The 21,840-nt window shown below is 39.8% G+C and overlaps 1 protein-coding gene across 2 annotated transcripts in view; it reads left to right on the top strand.

Annotated features, from left to right (window-relative positions):
• The first annotated feature begins 17,281 nt into the window (after positions 1–17,281).
• ADAMTSL1 (ADAMTS like 1) overlaps positions 17,282–21,840 on the top strand; it is a 469,150-nt gene continuing 464,591 nt past the window's right edge. For both annotated transcript variants that reach the window (XM_033858059.2, XM_033858057.2), the window contains exon 1: positions 17,282–17,473. In XM_033858059.2, the coding sequence (XP_033713950.1) occupies positions 17,411–17,473 (63 nt within the window). In that variant the 5' untranslated portion in view covers positions 17,282–17,410. The remainder of the gene's footprint in view (positions 17,474–21,840) is intronic.

The raw sequence follows: 21,840 nt of genomic DNA, 5'->3' as shown, positions 1-21,840 counted from the left end.
TGCTTAACAAACCCACTATCCTGAGCTTGGTGGGTGCACACTTTTCCTGCCATGTTGGAAATCCTGCGCTAACAAGTTGCTGCAAATTTCACCCGTGGTACTCTTGATTGCTTGGTCAACTAGATTTTCCTTTTGGGATACATGATATCTCTTTAGCAGCCCACCAAGGTTGCAAGCTGCACTCTTCAGGCGTGTCATTTCCAGAACTCCGGGGCCATTGTTTACAGCTTGTACGATGGTAAGTGGAGGCCCTTCCCTTAGTACCTAATGCATCCATTTAAAGTAAACATCTCTGAGCAACTTTTACTACCTAGATTTCTTTTCTTCAGTTAATACATGTCTATTTCAGTTTCTTTTCAAGTCAAAAGACTTTTAAAATAATGGCTAGCTAAATATCAGTGCTCACACCTACTTGCTTTAATGTCCCTGGAAACTCTGGCTACCTTTTTGTTCATTGAGATATTGGTTCAAAGGTCCCTTCAGTGACCAGTGAAATTTCAGTTCTGTGCCCCAACTCCACCATGAGGTCACTTCTGCTTTCTCTTTATCATAACAGTTACCACTATCTGAAATTACCCCGTTCATTTTTTTTGTTTAATTTTTTTTTCACACCTTTCCTCCTGACTAGAGTAAGCACTGCAAAATCAGGGATCTTATCTGCTGGTCTCATTCATCCTGTAGCATCTAAAACAGTCCCTGACATACACTAGCCCTTCAGTAAACATGTGTTTTGTATATATGGTTTTTAAAAGAAACTGTCCCATCCCCTATTTACCACACTTCACAATCTTTAAACTCCATGTCCTTATGAAAAACTTTTATTTTTCCATATACTTTATGTACATAATTACTTATTATGTTAGGGTGCTGTGGACTGTCCAGTTATTGAGCTAACTTCGAGGTTTTACTTTAAAGAAAAAAAAAGTTTTGATAAATAAAAGGAAATGGAAATACTGACTCATCACTTAAAGTAAAATTGAATTACAAGAAAAAAAGTTTTATAGACATATAAACATACACCTAGAAGAAAAGAGAAATTTCCAGAGGAGGTGTTTCCACTGCTAGAATACCCCTCCCTGTCCTCCAGAAGCCACTGTGGCTTCTGAGAAATCCTTTAGACAGAAATACAGGATGCCAAAGGAGAAAGAGGAGTGGGAGAAAGCTACAGGGCTTCTCCTTTCCCCTCAGAATGGAAAACAATTTCCTATTTGCACTTTTCTGTATGAATATTATGCTTCCACCAAATGGTTTTTAAAAAATCCTTTGGGTGGCCCGTACTCTAACTCAGGCTTAATTACACTCAGGCGTAGCCAACATCCATCGTCCAACAGGGACAAAACAGGGGATGCGCTTGTGTCTCCAGTCAGATCCATTAGATGGAAGAGGTTGGTCATAGACCTAGGCTTCTGGTGTTCAAAATCAGTGGGTTAGTTTGGTACTTCTTTCCTCTGAGGAAAGAAACCTTTCTATTCAAACTCTACCTCTTTTCTGTGATTGCGAAGGATGCCCATGAGATCTTCAGGATTTCATAGAAGTAATTATAGCATTTGAAGAGACTTTAAAAGGCTGTTTCCATTTAAACCAATAGTTTTCAAGCTTTTTTGAATGTGTCCTACAGGAAGAAATACATTGTTCCTGGTGACCTAGTATTCATACACCTACACTGAAACACACACACACACACACACACCCGTCTGAAATAAAAGTTTCACCAAATAATATTTACCCTTACTCTTGGAGATACACTCAATACTTTCTATTCTACTCTGAACAACTGCTTTTTTTCCCCTTTATATTTAATGCTGGTTGTTACACACTAAATTGATTTCATGACTTATTAGTGAATCACTACCCCCAGTTGAAAAATAATGCTTTAACCATTCTGCAGAGGGCTGAACATGGGATCTGATCGCTTTACATAGTTTGGCCTTAACCTTTCATGACATTTGGTGTCTTCTTTTATTGGGGCATCAATTCTCAAACTCAGTTATGGTTCATGATAGGCTCTCCTCAGCTTATTTCACGAGATTTCCAGAGCATCCTTAAAAGATAAAGACTTTATCGTGGCTTAACATACTATGAACAAGACTTGAGCCAGAATAGGCTGAATCAGTGAGGAGTATCTGTCCAATGATAATGAAAATTCTGAGTGAGTTACCAAGACACTACTTCCCCATGGGTGATTTTTTCTTTTTTTAATCCAGAGTCATAAAATTTTAGAGCTGGAAGAGACTTTAGCAAATCTAGTCCAGCCCTTTGATTTTATGACAAAAGTATTCCCATGCCCATTCTGAGGAGTTCAGAGCATGAGTCTCGTTCCCTTATCAACAATATTATAAAAAACAGTTATTTGCTGCCATGAGCAGATATATTTTAAACAAACAGAAATTTTATGTTTTAAGAAGTAACACAGGACTAAGTTTTTTAGTATTATAGAAATACTAGAAATAATTACTGAATTGTAGAAGCCTTACACGCTTCTGCCTGAGACAATAGTCTTGTGGGCATGGATTTTCCATTATTTAGACATTCATCAAATATTATTTGAGAATGTAGTATCTGCTTTCAAGCAGCTTATGTTATCGTGAAATATAAAATGCTTGTTTTTTATATTACAAATTATGTTATCCAGGAAATCAGACCTTATAAACAATGCGTCCTTTGTATTTCATTGGATAGACTTTATTAGTGTTTTATTGGACATATTTGCTGTAGTTTCTTGGCATGGACCTAGACCTTTTGACTTCAAGTCCTCTGTTGTACTTTGAACCCTACCTCACTAGTTATTTTATTCATTAATTCAATAAATATTTACTGACTACCTTAGCTCTGTCAAGCACTATTCTAGACCCTGAAGTTACAGAAGTGAATGGGAAAAACCAAGTCTCTGCACTCAGGGAACTTACATACCAGGAGGGCCTATGATGAGTAGAGAACCCCGCCCCCCAATCTGGCTTAGTTCATCAGACTCCTTGGGAAAGTATTGAACTATGTCAAATTAAAAAAGAAAAAATTTGATTCGCAAATCTCCAACAGAACTAAGGAGATGAATGTTTAAGAAGTTGGATTCATTGGGTTATCTAAAAAGTTGTGAGCTCATTAGCCCACATTGCTGGGTGTTTTGAAGAGCAATCCCTAAGTATGATTCTCCCCATTTGATTTTAACCCCTGCAAGAATGATACTGTTAACCAGCAATAATTGACAAAGAAACAAGGATGGAAGAGAGGAATAGAAGGAATGTGGGAGGATATCAGGCTGCAGGGAGAGAAGATATCCTTATAATGCACAAGCAAGCAAGTACCATATTCCAGCTTTGCTGAGAATATTTTTGGAGTCATGACTAGACATAGTAACGAGAAAACCTTCTAATGCTCCCAACTCGAATAGAGTTGAATCTAGCAGAAGTGGGAAGACTGTTGGCACTCTCCTTCCAGAGTTGCATTGTTTTGATGTTCTGACTCAAGTCTTAAGCATGACATTTCATGATCGGCTAAGCCACGGAGCAACCACACCCTATTCTTGGCAAAAATATACATCATATTACATTACCAAGGAGAGCACAATGGAAAGTTTTTAAAGTAATAAATAAACACCGTGTCTTATTTGTAAATCTTGTCAAGATTTTCAAGGACTTGCCTAGCTCCACGGTGAAACTCCTGTTTGTTTGTTGTATAAGATGTGGCACGCAGAGTAACTGCTTCAACAACAAGCTCCTTTTCAGTTTCAACTTCTTCGGGCCTAACCGAGGGGGAACTATCCTCTTTAGTGGTAAAAGTAGATCCATGTTTTATGGCTGGAGAGAGTCCAGGGCACTCAAAGTGAAGCAGACGGTTGTGAAGAATTATTTATGGCAGATTTTGTGATGCCTGTGTCGTACTTTGATTTAATAGGGGGTAAAATGAAATCTGAAGCAGAATGAATTCAGTTTCCAAATTTTACTAGGTATACATGCAGGTTTTACACCGAGGTACCATCACTACCCCCAGCTTCTTTTCATGGCTTTCATTCTTTGCAAAAGTAAGCTCTTCCTTGAACAGACCTGTGAAAATACTACTTCGGATCATCCTCAGAAGTCTCCAGGATAACCCTTTGAAGTCTAAACAGCAGACCTATTCGGCTATAACACACATGGTGGATGACATCCTTGTCTACGATGAGCAAACTCACGTTTCAATGGAAACCACCCTCCAGAGAAGGAGGAATATAGAATCCTGAAGCAAATGGCACCACGGATTGCTTTTGCCAACTTTTCCTAAAAACATTATGTTGGCCTATGAGTGGTAATATTGGCCATTTAAAGGTATCATACATTGTCATTCTGCAAGGAAAATTAAATACTTGTTTCCAATCGAATTTTTAGTAAGTATAACTTTTAAAACAAGTCTTCCTATACCTCATCCTCAAAGGGAATATTGTGTTTCAAAAAAGAGTGGCATAATGAATAAGCAAAATAAATGTTAATTCTAAGAAACATAATACACAAATGTGCAGATTTTAGTAAATATCAGAATCAAATTTTGTTAAATATCAGATTTTAACCTATATCGAAAAATATTATTATGATAAAAATATTTAATGCGCATCATCTTTTTCTCTTTGATTTGGAGAGCAAACTGTATCGTTTTGGTTCTTATATCATTACTCATGGACATGTTCAGTACATCATTTTTGTCCATATATAAGGTAGAAGTAGATGAATTTTCCTTGCCTTTTTATTAATCTACCCAACCAGTATCATTATTAAACTGGTATCCCAGAATGAAAGAAGAAATGAAATTGCATTCATTTGCAAAGCAATGAGCTACTTGTCTTAACCTGTCAAACACAGACCTCAGGACTGAGAGAAGGGAGAACTAGAACAAGATGCTGAACCACAATAATGGTCTTTGAGATAGCAGGCAGGGAAGGGAGTAGACACAAGGAAATAATATTCAACTTCCTTGGCCCATTGATTAACAGTTGGGAAATAAATGTAAAGATAAATAAATAAAATAAAAGTGAATTTATAAATGCACACATATATAAAAAGTCTGTGTGTGTTTAAGGTATACATAATATAGGTATAAATTAATACATGTGTATGTGTATAAAGTATTTAAAAAGTGCCTATTATCCATTACTCAGCTTAAGAAATTGAGTGGTACCAAAGTCTTTGAAGACTTTTGTTTAGAAATAAATTGATTCATTCAACAAGGACTTATTGAACCCTTACTTATGTGCTCAACCCTGTACTAGATACTAGGATGTGGTGGTTAACAAGACTGGCATGGTTCCTGCCCTTATGAAGCTTACAATCTAATGAGGGAGAGAGATGTTAAAATTGTAATCACACAAATAAATTTAAATACAAATGAATAATAACTGTGAACTGTGATAGGTCCTGTGCCAGAAGCATTGAAAACAAACAACAGGAAAAGCCAATTTAGACTGACAGATCTAAGAAGGCCTCTCTGAGGAACTTTTAAGATGAAAGTGAGGAACCCTTGGAGTTGAATCAGTAGAAGAATGAGAGGGAGAACGTTCAAGAGACAACAGGAAGAGTGCAAAGGCCCTGGGAGTGCACAGACCCTGGGAGTCCAGCCTCGTTTACATTTAAACTGAGAGAACCAAATCTAATCTACATATGTGAAAACTTAGTCCAGAGAAATACTTCCCTAATATTTGCTTTCCTTTGGAGTGAGGGTGGCATTTTTGATGTAGCTTTGGTAAAGCTTGTGCTCGCTTTATTTTCTTAACTTATAGGAAATTTAGTCATCAGGCAGGGTTCAACATATCCATGGTCACACTGACTCCCAGTTATAAGGATTAGGAGTTCATATCAGGGCTTTCATTGGGATTGCTTTTACACAGGTAAATTAATATTTCTTTCATATTCTTTTTTCTCTTCCTTAAAAATTTTTGTTGTAGTAAATATGCATCACCTAAAATTCACCATTTTAGCCATGTTTTAAGAACACAGCCCTGTGGCATTAAGTACATCCAAATTATTGTGTGACCATCACCACCATCCATCTCCAGAATTTTTCTAACCTTCCCCAACTGAAACTCTATACCCATTAAACATTAATTTTCACTTCCTCCCTACTGCCAGCTCCCAGCAACCACCATTCTACTTGTCTCTGTGAATTTGACCACTCTAGGTACCTCATGTAAGTGGAATCAGTCATGTCTTCAAGGTTTATCCAATATCCCATTGTATGTAAATTCTATGTATATATGTAAATGTGGTGAAAAGCACATTTCGGTTATCCATTCATCTGCCAACAGACGCTTGGGCGGCTTCTACATTTTACCTGTTGTGAATAACACTGCTGTGAACATGGGTATATATATATCTGTTTGAGTCTCTGTTTTCATTTGTTTTGGGTATATATCCAGAAGTAGAATTGCTGGATCATATGGTAATTCTACGTTTAATTTTTTGAGGAATCAAACTTGTGCTTTTTTAATTCATATATTCAGCAAATGTTTATTGGACTCCTACTGTGTGCCAGATAGCTGTGCCAAAGGTTGGGAATGAACAAACACGACACAGACATTGCTTTCAAGGCTTACAGTCTAGTTTGAGTAGTTTATTGCTGTTGTTCTTTCTTTTAATTGTAGTGATGATTTGGAATTGATTCATTAATTTTCTCCTAGCCTTCTTGAGACCAGTAATATATTTGTACAGTGTATGGCAAGAGTGCCCTCATGACCCCAAGCTTCACTAACTTGAGGCTCTGAGCAACTGAGTCAACTAGAACCAGATGGAAATAGTACATTGTCCAGTAAATCAGGTGACTTGGGACATGGCCAACCTCTCCCCCATATGCATCGTCTGTAATAGTAGAAAATCATTTCAGCTAAGTCTAAAATTTGATTAATAGAACCTCTACAAATGAAATTGTAGTATTGTTCTATGAATTCTACTAAGATATTAAATTTGATTTGGGGGAAACTAATTTTTCCATTTGAATGGCATTATACCAATGGAAGTAACATATAAGAAAGAATAATACAGTTCGAATAAGTTTTCTTAAATAACTATAAAGTTCCTCCAAATAACTAAAGATAGCAAAATGTAAACCTTAGCAAGGGTAGAATAGGCTTGGAAAGCTTAATAAATCATGATGGTAACAAAAATGAGTTTAGTCCCCATAAGGATAAGGAAAAACAGTGTTTTCGTCATCACAAAATCATTCTCTTATTCCACCGTCTCCTTCAGAGTGGTGCATAGCCAGCTCCCAAACACATTGAAAAGTTGTTTAGAATAAAATTGCAGTGTAAAACAAAACAAAACAAAACCCAAGCCACTTACATGAGATTTTTTAAAATGTGAAAATCAAGGAAAAAAGATAAAACCATAGGCTGAGGAAAGATTTAGCCCCTAAGGCCAAATTTTTATTCTGAGCTTCCTAGTAGCTAAAGCAAAGATGGAAACTCAGGGAGTTACATTACTCTCATTAACAAAAAGATAAAACCTACCAGCCTGTCAAAGACATGCTTTTTGTACTTGACCAATATGTGCTGAGAATTTGCCATGGGAATTCTTATATAATTGATCTATGTAGGCAAAACTGTCCTAGATAATTTTACAAGATCTCAAGAGTATTTCACATATATACACTTCTATGTTAGCCATTAGTCAAATCCAGGGGCATAATGTTTATTCAGAGAACTGTTAAGGCAGTTCTGAAAGAGACCAGTATGAAATGGGCCAGGCTTGTAGCTTTCTGATGGTCTAAGCTGACAGAGGACTATACTGTATAGCTTGGCCTTGTTTGATAGTTTTGCAAAGTGCTGCCCTCCATAAGTTATGTTAAAACGTACCTGTTGTATTAAACACATTCTCTCATAGAAGTCTGGAGGTAGGCAATTCAGGAGCACTGTGATATTCCAGAGTGTCGGGCTGTCAGGACCCTGTCTCTGGGGCATCACATCCACTTAAGGTTATCTCAGTCCAAGATGGCTGCTCCAGCCTTCTCATCATCATTCCAGCCACAAAAAGGAGGGAAGAGTGAAGGAGGAAATGCTCTTTTCTTTAAGGACATTACTTGGAATTGTACCCAAGACCTCCATTTCCATCTCCTTAATGAGAATGTTGTCACATAGTCACACATGGCTGCAAGAGAGGCTCGGAATGTCTCTTTTCTGGGTGGTACTGTGTATTCATTACTAAAGCAGAAAAAGAATGACAGATATTATTTAATATTTCTGCCGCAAATAGGTTATTTAAAATATTCTTTCCTTTAAAATACAGGCTAGAGTTTAAAAACCAAGATGATGAGAGCGGAAGTAAATGTATATGATTACAGTAAACATTCTGCTTCAAAGCCATTCTATTTACAATGCTACTGACAAGAGCGTTTCTTTTTTTTTTTTAATTTATATTTTATTTATTTATTTTTGCCTGTGTTGGGTCTTTTTTTTTTTAACATCTTTATTGGAGTATAATTGCTTTACAATGGTGAGTTAGTTTCTGCTTTATAACAAAGTGAATCAGTTATACATATACATATGTTCCCATATCTCTTCCCTCTTGCGTCTCCCTCCCTCCCACCCCTCTCGGTGGTCACAAAGCACCGAGCTGATCTCCCTGTGCTATGCGACTACTTCCCACTAGCTATCTATTTTATGTTTGGTAGTGTATATGTGTCCATGCCACTCTCTCACTTTGTCACACCTTACCCTTCCCCCTCCTCATATCCTCAAGTCCATGCTCTAGTAGGTCTGTGTCTTTATTCCCGTCCTACCCCTAGGCTCTTCATGACATTTTTTTTTTCTTAGATTCCATATATATGTGTTAGCATACGGTATTTGTTTTTCTCTTTCTGACTTACTTCACTCTGTATGACAGACTCTAGGTCCATCCACCTCACTACAAATAACTCAATTTCGTTTCTTTTTAAGGCTGAGTAATATTCCATTGTATATAAGTGCCACATCTTCTTTATCCATTCGCTGCTGCGCACGGGCTTTCTCTAGTTGCGGGGAGCAGGGGCTACTCTTTGTTGTGGTGTGCGGGCTTCCCATTGCGGTGGCTTCTCTTGTTGCAGAGCACAGACTCTAGGTACTCGGGCTTCAGTACTTGTGGCTTGCGGGCTCTAGAGCGCAGGCTCAGTAGTTGTGGCGCATGGGCTTAGTTGCTCCGCAGCATGTGGGATCTTCCCAGACCAGGGCTCGAACCCATGTCCCCTGCATTGGCAGGCAGATTCTTAACTGCTGCACCACCAGGGAAGTCCCCGGCAAGAGTGTTTCTATCCCAGTCCAACTGATAGAAAGTGAGGGGGCCACAGAAGGAGAGCTGGGGCGGGGGGCAAAGGAAAGACATGTAACCAAACACCAAAACCCAAAACTAGGACTGTGTGACCATTTTGATTAGAATGTACCTCTCTAGAGCAGACCATGACAAAACCTGCATAGTCGTGTGCCTTGGACCTTGCTGCCTCTTTATTTTGTACATCCTAGATGTGCCCCCACTGGCGTTACTTCTCAGAGTATTGTCAAGTGATATGTAGCAAATTTCCCTCCTCCGCTCTCTGGCCTTAAATGCAAACATACCTCCAGGCTAGGACTTGTGTTCCTTCCAGCTGCTCCCAAAGGCTTCTGTGATTGGCTTCCACTCTACAATCATGTCTAAGGAGGGGGGGTTTTCCCCTTTAGCCTTGGAACCCTATACTTTCCATAACTACTAGTTTCTGTGCTGGGAAACCAATATTGGATTTTAACTTCTAGGAAATGCACATGTGAAAAAGATAAATCTCTGAATTCTTTTACCTGCTTCTGCCAATCACACCTCTGATTTTCCCCTCAGGACGCCTGCATTTTAGTCATGTTTTTGTTGTTGTTGGCTTGTATTCAATTCTCTATGTTGTTATCCTTTTTTTTCTCCTTTGGCTATGCTTACCAAGTTCCATATTCCTCATGAAAGTCTTCCAAAGAAAGGCCTACCACATTTTCAAGTAGGAAAGAGAAAACATCCAGTTTTACCCACAAACCTCATGTCCTTTTCAGAAACTGAAAAAATAAACCGTATTATGAATTATTTTCAGTTAGAGGCTCTTTTTTTTGTATTTCACTATATGATAGTTTTGGATATTTCTTTGACAGTATTTATCATTGTGATAGGAGATAATCTTTGTAACTTAACAGAGAAACTATGCATCTAGCTGGTGTCAGCAAGCTATATAATAGGAATAAAACTGAAGGCTGCACAATGATCTATTTTATTTTAGAGGAAGAGGTCTATGATTTTCCATAGTTTAATTGCTGTTCTGAAATTCAAGTTTTATTTCAAATGTCATCTACATTTTCCCTTAGATTTTAGAGACTTTATTTTCTTTTCTTTTGTAATTCTGCTTGCTTTTCTTCCTCTTGTTTTTCTTTTTTCCTGCTACCGTATCTGTAGACATAGCATATGTTAATTAATGCCTGTATTAATTTAACAAATGTTTATCTAATGCCCATTATGTACAAGGCTTTGTGGAGGAGCTGACATTGTCTACACCTTAAAGAATAAAAAGGATTTTTAGAGAAGCAGAGGTGGGAGGAAGGATCTTCCAGGCAGAAGGGACAGGATGAACAAATATACAGAAGTGGGAGGATTTGGAGTATTGGAGTAAATCAGGTATTTCAATTGGTCTGGAGCATGACTTTCTATTATCCTGGGACAGGAAGCAGGTCAGGGAGGTCCTTGAATGCCAGGCTGAGGAATTCGGCTTTTGCATTTTAATCCTGCTGTCTCTATATTGTCTATAAATCTGTTCACACCCCTTCACCTCTTATCTGGCTCTGGGATAATTATTTTATCTGTAGAGGATGATGTCATGGAAATAGTACTGAACTAAGAATCAAGGGCCTTGGATTTATATATTACACTTGGGTTTAATATGTGACTATTAAAACCATAATTCAAACCTTGAAGATTAAACTGATGTCTCTCTATGTCAAGAAGGCGATGAAAGACAGTTTGTCTGTTGCCAGAATTCTCTGTTTATCATGCCTTGCACACAGTAGGTGCTTAATAAGTGTTTTGTTGACTCTAATTCAATAACAAGTCTCTGAGATCCATGATGTAACCCCAGCAATGTAGAAAAAGGAAGAACAAGAACCACCAGTTTGAAGGTGATGAATAATTCCATCCTCCCAATGCAGTTCAGTGCTCTGTTAATCCGTTTGCTTGCTTGTTTGTTTATTTGTTTTTTCCAGGGAGGAGGGTGTCCTAGAATTAGAATCTAAATTATGATAATGATTTTATCCCAGAATTTTATTAGAATTTTCAAGCACACAGAATAGTTGAAAGACATGTACAATGGATACTCATATAGCCACCACCTAACTTGGTAAAGATTTATCGATTTCTTATTTAGTACCAAGCTCTGAGCCAGACTCTGCAAACCCCTCGCTCCACTGCCCACAACAGCCCTGCAGTCCTGAACAGTAGTCTCATCATTTAACAGCTTAAAACAAAAACCAAACAAACAAAAAAGTGGGTTCAGGGACTTTCAACAATTTATGTCCTTAGAGCCCTGCTGGTAGTAACTAGAACAGCTGGGACCGTCTGGCTCCAAATTCTGGGTTCTTTCCCCTCCACAAAGCAGCCACTAGAGTTCTTCTCTGCTGCTGGCCAGGGTCACAGATTCTAACCAAGTCCCTACAGTGTGAGAAGCCCTGAATTAAGCCTTGTAGACAATAGGAAGAGATGTAAGCAGAGGCTCCTAGTGCTTCAGGAAGCGAGAGGTGAGTCAAATCAAATTTTAAATTTCGTCGCGCGCCTTCCATATGTAACATGCAGTGCTAGACACTTTGTAGGGGGAGATCACTGAGTATGGGATCTGAGACAATGGGACAAAGAATTTAAAAAACGTATCTTTACCCTATAAGCAGCCTGAAATAGCGGGTCAGCGTGAGTCAAGCATGGGTCTCCTGTGTCCCTGCTTTCTCTCTGTTTACCGTGTTCTCTTCGCTTGCACAGCCTTTCCCTTTTTCTTTGCATCCCTAAAAGTCTCCTTAGATCTCAAGGTCTTTTTCAATTTCTATTTTTTTCCATTTGGATTCTTATTCCTCACTGAGTCCTCAGACCAGCAATGACCTCTCCCTTCTCTGAACTCCTGTGGCCCTTTGCTCTACAAAGAGGCAGTGCTGTCTAGTGGTTATGAACACAGATGACCTGGGTTCAGATCTTGGGCCTTCCCCTCTCTGGGTATGTGATCTTGACAAGTAATTTAATTCTCCATGCCTCAGTTTTCTCCTCTGTTAAAGAATCGGTCTAGGTTTCTGTAAAGACAACAGAATTTACTCTTGCTAATTTAAGCAGGAAGTGTTATAAGGTATTAGTTAACTCACAGAAAATTGGAACTGTCAGTGAAAAAGACTAGTTTGAGCTTTCTGAAGATTCTCGTGCTACCGTGCAGTTGAAGTTTACCAAGGGAGCTGCTGCCTCTTCCATAGCCAGGAAGTCACCTGCTCAGTGGAAATGCAAGGGCTGCATAGCCACACACCCCCTTCTCTGATCCAGCTAAAAAACTGCATGTCCCAGGCCTGCCTCTTGACACCCACAAAAGTAATGACTGATTAGCGTGGTTGCAGGCAAGCCACATTGCTCTGTAGCCATTTTTACAAGTACAGAGAGCAAAGCATGGTCTCTGCCTCACTTCCGCCTTCCAAATCTTAATGGGAGTGCTTCCGAGTGGCCAAATCTAAATTGCATCCATATACTCTGGTTTCTCCTCAAATTGTATAGATGTTTTGCCCTTTTAAAAAAAAACTGCATCCGGTATGCTAACTGCAAGGGAGTCTGGGGAATGTAGTTTCTAGGTTTCAGGCCTCTGCGTTTCAAGAAGGCACTGGGTGATGAATGTTGACAGCTAATCTACCTGAAATAACATCCGTATGAGGATAATGCGTACCTATTCATAGGGTTTTTGTGAGGATTACATGAAATAATAAATAGAAAGTACTTAGAACAGTGCCTGGCACATAGGAGACTCTCAATACATGTAGCTGTTTTCGTCAACTTCTCAGAGAGTTGTCCAGAGGAAAGTCAAACAACCTTAGATAGAGCTCCAGTTTCCCACCTGCTAATAAGTAACTATGATGAACCCACTTATCAAGAAGGGCACCAGTTTCCCCATCTATAAATTGAGGATAGTAATCACTCTCTACCTGATAGAGTTTCTGTTCATATCGCGTTAGGTCACGTGTGAAAGATGATTTGAAAATGGTAACGAATGCTCCAGTTGCTTGGGTGTTAAATGGCTATTAGGTGAATCGTACAGACCCCTGCTCAAGTCCCAGCTCTGCCCCTGAGACTAGCAGTCGGCTTCCAGTAGCTTGATCTCATTCATCCTCACTCTGTTTCTTCTCTCTTTAATTTTCAGAATTAGTCAGGGGAATCAAACCACTTCCACACATGCCCGTGAGGACAGTAAGACTTGGGTGCTGCCGTAGCCACCTCCTTCAAGAGGGGAGATGAGGCCCTACCCAGCTCGCCATCACTTCCCACCCCTGAGTTCTTTCCAGAAGACCCTCTGCCCTGTCTTGACCACAGTCACTGCAACTAGAGGGCCAAGCGAGAAGGCCCAGCCTCAGGAAGAGACAGGTGGCTCTGGAGTGAACGCTGTAAGGCACTCTCCCCGGGGAGAGAAATTCCGAGAGTTGAGCTCACTCTTTCCTGCCATAAAGCACGCTGAATGTTAACAGCTTGCTCCTGTCCAAGCTGGTGTTTTTTAAATTAAGTATTGTTAAATCCATACCATTTGGAATGATGCTTCAGACAGCTCTGATACTCCCTCTCTTGCTTCTGCTTTCGTTTCACCTAATATATTGTGCAGGGGGCCCGTCACCAGTATTACAGCAGCTGGGGCCGCCACCACTGCTGCTGCGGCGGCTGCTGCCGGTACTCAGACGCCGGCAGACGGCTCTCATTTAGATACCTGGAGAGGAAAAAAGGAACGTGGCCAACGCCCTGCTCAGATGCCCTAAGAGGCCCTTCCCAGGCTGCTGCAGTAGGGATCTCGATTACCTAGGCTTTTATGTTATTTTTCCTTGGCACTGAAAACGGTTTTAGAAACGACAAAGATGGGAGACAAAGGAGTTGTAGACTAAAATAAGAGACTTTCCATTGTCAGGTAACATATACCCACCATAAAACCTGGGTAGCCTGCCTTCTGTTCTTTTGCCTTTACTGTAAACGTCCCCCTCCAACCAGTAGGACACCACTGTCAACATCTGCATACACACACACGTATACACATACACACCTACACATACATACATATATACATATATATTTACATATATGTATATGAGATGAAAGTGATTTAGAGTCAGAAGACCCTGTTCAAAGGCCATTTCTAACCAGTGAGGCCCAAGGTAAGTCACTTAACTTTTCTGAGCCTCAGTTTCCAAATATAGAAAATTGGGTGAGTACTTAGCCAACTTCGCAAGTAGTCAGAAAAGTCGAATGAGGGCTTCCCTGGTGGCGCAGTGGTTGAGAGTCCGCCTGCCAATGCAGGGGACACGGGTTCGTGCCCCGGTCCGGGAAGATCCCACATGCCGCGGAGCGGCTGGGCCCGTGAGCCATGGCCGCTGAGCCTGCGCGTCTGGAGCCCGTGCTCCACAACGGGAGAGGCCACAACAATGAGAGGCCCGCGTACCGCAAAAAAAAAAAAAAAAAAAAAAAGTCAAATGAGATTGTGGGTATAAAATCATTTTGTAAACTTTAAGGAGAGTGCATAAACTTTGGAAATTTATCAGAATTAACTCATCCCCCAAACTTATCCCAATCACCATAACGCAACTTGATTTTGTTCTTCTTTTTCTGAAATTACAGTCAGCAGGGAATTTGCACTGCAGGGTGTAGTGCTTGACTGTACAGTTGCTTTTCCTCATTTCTCTGGAAGGGAAACGCTACTCACAAAGGGGCCAGAAGCTTGACACATTGTGGCGGTCATCCTCTGAGCATTCAACGTATGGCTGAGGGCTTAAATTAAAAATATGCTATTCAGTGACTTCATTAAGGTGACTATCTTGCCGGATATTGACATGTTCATCAAACCTCCAAGGCAGAAATCTCTGACTCAAAATATCTAGCCAGTGCTTATTTCCAAAGCAGGAAGGAATCTAGACTAGCATAGAAGTGGCTACCGATTATTCTCTGACCATGGTAACTTGTTATCTATTCTGCTACAAATGGCACTGTATCATAATCATTCTTGCTACCCTTCCTTTTCCCACCACCTGTTCTTCCCTTCGGATCCTCCTGATGAATGATGTTTATGTGTGAAGAGGGAGGAAGTGGTATTAGATAAAATATTCCATGTTTTAGAACGAGTTGAAACTCTTTAGCCACTGACACTGACAGAAGAAGAAAACCCGTGGCAGAAAGTTCCAGTGTGTAAAAGAGAGATATATAACACAGCTTATGTGTGAAAGTTTATTTGAATCAAGCCATTTTTAATAGGATGAGGATTTCAGATAATGCCGGTCAAGCATTTTTACATCTCCTCCTGAATAGTCTTTAGCTTGTGAGCATTAGCTAGTTTTTGAGAGATTTGTAAAACTAATCTTTCTGAATGGGAAAAGCATACTTCAAGAGTAGGACCTCTTTGTTGTGGATTTGTACTATCCATCTTTCTAGGTGGGGGAAAAGGTGGGTCCTTATATGCCCTGACTTTCCTAATAGGTTGAAAATGGGATTTTTAAAGCTCTTCTGTCTTTCATTGATATTCCATATGAAGTCTGTAACCTGAAGTTGAACAACCTGCTTTTCTCCATCTTTTTGAAAAGCAGCACTGTAGGTATGTATAGAAGCAGAGCTGCCTGTATTCACATGCCTGTAATGGCTTGATCAGGTTTTCCATATTTGAGCGTTTCATGCCTCTTGTCAGTATTTTTTTTTTTAACCAATGAAAGGAAAGAACCTTAATTCTAAATGTCTTCTACCTTCACCCTGTATATTTCTGGGCTATCAGGAGATCTACAAAGGAAGAATTTCCTGGTGACACTCCTTATGGAAATGTAAGGCCAAGTTTGCTATTTCATTCTTTCAAAAATTCAATGATTTCCTTAACAGATAAGGTGAAAGCCATCCTTGTTTGACACTTGACGCTTTTCTAAAGCTATAATAAAATCCCCCTCTATTAGAATTCAATCTTGCTTGCTGGTGGTTTAACCAGGCTCAGAAGCTTCCTGACCTTCTCTTTGCTGTTGCTGGCCTGGCCCCGTCATCATTTCACTGATCATCAGTACTTCCTCCAGGGCTGGACTGGATGGGGACGGTCATCTCCTCATCCAAGCTCTTGCAACAGTAGAAGGAAAAGGAGGCAAAACTCCCTCCAGCCTTTTCTGCTATATTATAGCAGCTCTGATAAAGGACGTGGATAAGGAGAAGGCTGAAACTGTTGGTTAGAAGGTTTAGGGATTAACTGAGGATTTAATTCACCCTTTCTTTCCCTCCTCCTGCTAAAGCCGATAGTTGAGAGCTGGCACTGTGTCAAGACCAGGCTGTTCCTTAACCCCAAATTTCAGCCCCACACATCTCAAGAGTCTTTGCTAAGGGCTTCTTTTTAAACAGGGGATCTAAATTTCTAATTGTGCCTTGAGCTTTCGTAAACCTGGGCTATTTTAAATTGTCACTTTACAAAGAAGTAACCTGCTTTTTTTCTTCTCCTTCAGATCAAGTCGTTACTACACAAAGTAACTTATGCCTCTATTTAGGCTTAGTGAGGAACTTTCAAAATTTTATACAGTCTCCCTTTTCTAAGTCAAGGGGGAAAATAAAGAGGAACTTTATGGAAGAGGCATAGAGCAGTTGTACAGAACACGTTTAAAGGGCACATTAAGTCAGTTTTTGTCTCTGGTTCTTTCCCTTTATGGCATATGTTATATATTGACAGGGATTAAGTTTCTCTCCTGAATGGAACAATACAGAGTCGCAGGGAGCTACTGTACTTTACAAAGCAACAGGCACCAGCACAAGCAAACGGCACAAATAGAAATGTATCTCACAGAGAACTAACCAGGTTAGTTAACAGCACAGGGCTCTGCTTCATCTTTTGCAATTCTGCATCATTTGCATTTCTCTTCTGGTTCTGCTGCGCGCTCCTCCGCGCTCGTTTCTTTTTCGTCCTTTCCTCCCTTTCTCGCTCGCACTGTTACACTTTCTCTGTCCCCCTGGCTTTGTTATTCAGCATGTCTGATTAGCAGGAGCCTGATTGGCTGGCTGCCGGCTCCGAGAGAGATTCCATTCAGCTTACCCCCCACCCATCCACCCACCCACCCACCCCTCAGTCAGGAAATGTGAGCGGGGCTGATGGAAGCGGATAGGCAGGACTGGAGTGTTAGCACCAGTACTGGATGTGACAGCAGGCAGAGGAGCACTTAGCAGCTTATTCAGTGTCCGATTCGGATTCCGGCAAGGATCCAAGCATGGAATGCTGCCGTCGGGCAACTCCTGGCACACCGCTCCTCTTTCTGGCTTTCCTGCTCCTGGTAAATGCCTTTTCATTTCAATACATCGCTATGGCCATTTAGTCTGGGTGCTCTTGTGGTGGTGTGTACGTGTGTGTATGTGAGTGTGTGTGCCTGTGTATATCTTTCTCTTCAAACGCCAGGTAAAATAATTTACATGATTTAAAGAAAAAAAAAAGCTTCTTGCAGAATTTTAACCCCAACTTCCCAAGCAAAATAAAGTCTGCAAGACTTTGTGGGATTCGTTAGAGGTAACTAGGAATACTGAGACATACTGAGACATGAACTTTGGGACATACTGCATGGAGTTTGTGAGCTGAGGGCTGTATAAATGGTGGTGGGCATGCTTGGAATTTAGGTAACAGATGTCCTGAAATCAAACTCACTCACTGAAGTGTTCCTGGAATATTTTTGAAGGATGGGCTGTGAGGGGCTTTCCCCCACTACCTTTTATGGGTCCTCCTTCCTCTGCGCACATGCGCTAGGGAAACAGGTAAAAGAGGGAATGAAAGCCTCTCTGTGGCCAACCCAGATTATAGCTCATAATTACGGCAAGTCATCTGCGGATACAAGTTAATGCTAGTATTTATGAATCGAGGATTATGGTCTTTGATGTCAGATCTGCTTTTGAAGAAGAAGAAAGTGCTGACTTTTTGTGCAGCTTCTTTCCACAGTCACAGTGATAAGATGCTCTGCTCTGGAACGTCAGCACACACTGCATTTTTGACTCGAAGTAAATGTTCCGTTGTGACTCATACTTGGTTTTATGGGCAGAAAATGAAACTTTACTGTCCAAAAAAAATCTACACTCAAAATATTAATAGCAATGCACATTTTTTTAAAACCAGAGTGTTCTGGGCAGGCAGCTTCGTAAACCTCATCTGAAGGTTTGATTCCAAAATTTGCACACACTGAGTCCAAACAAACGTGCTTGTAGCTCTCCCTGTCGCATGTATGGAGAGCCAGCCCTTCCTCAGAAGGTAACCAGGCAAGAAGGGAAAAAGGGGAAAATGCAACGCATGTACAGGTTGCATTGATTCATCGAAGATGAAGGGATGTTTGTTCTGATTAGACTCTGACAAATTTGATCTGCACTATAATTTTGAAGAAGGGGAGCAAGCTATTTAAGCACAGATTTTAAAACTCCAGGAAGGCTCATCATCAGAGAGTGATTAAATATGTTAACAATTCCACTTCTGATTTGCATCATTGTAGCCAAGAAGTCGTAATGCTGCATTGCAAAAGCTGTAAATATAGAAGTATATTTTCAAGTTCTCATAGAAATTTAAATGCAAACTGAACTTTAAGTATGAATGGACTGTACGTTTTTAGCTGTTCTGAGGAGTATAAAAAGCAGAATGTTTAGGTGTGCTTTATGACGAGTGGGGCAAGCAATTTATGAAAGGTGTCTCATTTTTTCCATATGGGACGTGTTTCTTATATACACGCCATTGGTTTGCCTCATCTTTCCCTCTTTGTATTTTTTTAAAAGCAGGGGTTATTTTCGCATTTAATTACGTCATGAAGCAAATTACCGGTACACAGTACTTTTTTGGTATCTTCATAAAGAAGTATGATCTCATTATACTTTGGAAAAACTTTCCCATTCAGGAATAGATTGTTTTGCTACCCACTGGGTAAATTGCATTATATTTCTCTTTGATATCTTAAATATTCATATATGTGTTTGAATATATAATGACGCTCTTATGGATAAGAAGGAGTGTTTGCTTATTTCAGATTTGAAACATAAAACATTTCATTTAAATTACAATAATTGTATTATGAGGATAAAAGGAAATAAGACCCAGGTTTGCTTTATACCTGTATTTAAATGAATTTGGATTCTGAGAGTTAGGCTAGAAAAGAAAGAACTGCCTGGTGAGCGCCAAGATACATCCCTGTGCAGAGTAATAACAGCTTTAGTAGTACCTGCCATGTACTGTGTGTCTGAATGTGCCAAACACGAGGCCAGTTGTTTGAAAAGCATTACAGTGAATCTTCACGATAACCTTGCAAATAAAGCATCTTTAAACCCATTCTACAGATAAGGAAAACAGCTTATATTTGAACTCAAAGGTGAAATAATGGAGAGAAAATAACTTGTTTGCTTTGTACTGTGGTTGTAAAATGTTTAGCAGTGATGGAAGAAATGACACAGGTTGGTCTGTAGTCTTTGTCGGAGGTATTTAGGCTTTTTGCCTCATCTTGGCCAATAAAGATGTGTACAGCATTAAGGGCACTTGTCACACTTGCTCATTCACTGTCCCATTTAGCTTTTGGGCCAAAAGTAAATTATTGGCCCAAGAGAAAGTGACGTCTAGCCTGATCAGTAGTTGACTTAGAACCGGAAGTGTGACATTTTCAGCTCAACCTTTTGTCTGGATCAGGAAATTGAACTGGGTGGCTTGTTTTTCCTATAATTGTTTTATACATTATAAGAGTCTGTCTACTCTTAGAATTAATTTAAGCAATTTTTAAAGATTCCTTTTTACTTACTTGGAAAACAGCCTGTTTGTTTAGTGGCAAAGCCCAGTTTCTACTTCAAAACAGCCTTCATATCACTGATAGCAGAATCGTCTGTATCATGACTTTGTTCCTGAGTGTATACAAATATTGTATGCTGTTCACCCTCAGTTTTACCAAAACCCTTTCCCACTGGAGCATTACTCCTGAGACAATGAAGTGCCTGTGTCTTTTATATCTATTTTTGGTCACCACCCACATTTTCATGCAAAGCTCAAACATCGTAGACTTCTTTTTTTCACTCTGGACACAGTAGGACAGTAGTGCTGAGCAAGAGATTTTATTCTGATATTCAGGTCAAAGTAAGCCACATAACCCAACCTACCCCATCTCCCCACCCTGCTCCCCTTTTCCCTTCTCCCTCCTTTGTCCCAATTGTTTAGCTCAAAAGGAATGTGGCAAAAACCATGACCGGCCATTGACATATGTGTCCATCCAAACTTGAAGTCAAATCACTTCTTGTCAGAAAAGCATTTAATCAAATTTGCATTTGCTTTTTGTTTCTTTTAAGTGGTTTTAAGCTGCTTCGCCTGCTATTGTGGCGGTTGCAAGGGTAGCACTCAGAATTATAATAAAGTACATGTGTTTTTCTGTTGAATTTCTTTTTCTTCTCTGCACTAATTTATATGTGGAAACTAGTCAGACACAATAGCCCATTCCTTTGGTCGCTCTGGCACTCTCCTCCACTATTATCCAAGTGGATCTATCTTGGATGGCGAGAAGCACCATTAGCTTGTGGAATGAATGTTAAATCCCTTATTTACAGCAGACTGTGGCCTGCTCCAATAAGTGTGTGTGTGTGTGTGTGTGTGTCCGTCCATGTGCATGCACAAACACCTTTCTATAACTGCTTACATCAATTTCTTACTCTTATGCCTACATTGTCTTTAAGTCAAGCTTAAGGATATTTCATGTACATCTGGAGAACATAGTGAGGCATTTCTTTAAGCATTATTTATTATTTACTTCATGGTTTTGTAACTTTTTTGTCTAGACATGGTCAGCTACATTTTTATTTTCTCCTGTTTTTAGCATTTCAGTCCGTTTCAGGACGACTTTCTGGGCCCCGTTATTATTGTCATGTGAACCAGTTCTATGGCTTCATATAAGCTGAGGGAAGTATGTCCAATAGTGGTCACTAGTGAACTACAAAAGAATCCTGTTACACCAGGAAAGTTTTTCCTTGAAAGACTCTGTGGATATATTAAAGACTTTTGAAAGAAAGAATGAATAAATAAATGTATTTGTGCATTTATAGGAGTGTGAATACATGTTGGCCCCCCTTTACCAATATGTATGAATAAAATGGAAAGCAGATCTCTAGCAGACCACATGGTAGGCTATTATTCAAACTTAGGAGTGCACAGAGTTCATTCTTATATCTTTATAACATTGTGCAATTTTATGTGCAATTTTAATCAGTGAAGTGTGGTTAACCCCCATCCTTGCTACTCCTTTTTTAACCCAGTTTGTTGGTCCATTTTGCACAGGATTTATGTTTGCATGAAACATGGTTTGGTATTTTGGTTCTCCCCTTTATTATGGCTTAAGCAAAATATAATCTTAAACTCATTCAGGAAAAAACACAGAGTCCTGTGAATTTCTGCATTTCCCCCAGAACCCGGTAGAATGTGTTGTATATACAGGCATCGTAACCATTTGTGAACTAAATTCAGAGAGCAAAGGATGTAAAGAGACTCACATGATTCTCTAATTCTCCACAGGTTCGGGGTTTTCTGACTTCATGTATAGATCTCGTTTTTTTGGTCAAGTGACAGCTCTGCTTTTAATTTGTCTATTTTAGGTTCCAGGTCTAATTCTGTAAGTTTCAATCTACCCTTCCCTCCTTGTGCATATTCTAC

The sequence above is a fragment of the Tursiops truncatus genome, chromosome 6 (genome assembly GCF_011762595.2).
Source record: "Tursiops truncatus isolate mTurTru1 chromosome 6, mTurTru1.mat.Y, whole genome shotgun sequence".
NCBI classification, from domain to species: domain Eukaryota; kingdom Metazoa; phylum Chordata; class Mammalia; order Artiodactyla; family Delphinidae; genus Tursiops; species Tursiops truncatus.
The sequence above is the reverse complement of the archived record's forward strand: the minus strand, read 5'-3'. Positions and strand labels throughout refer to the sequence as shown.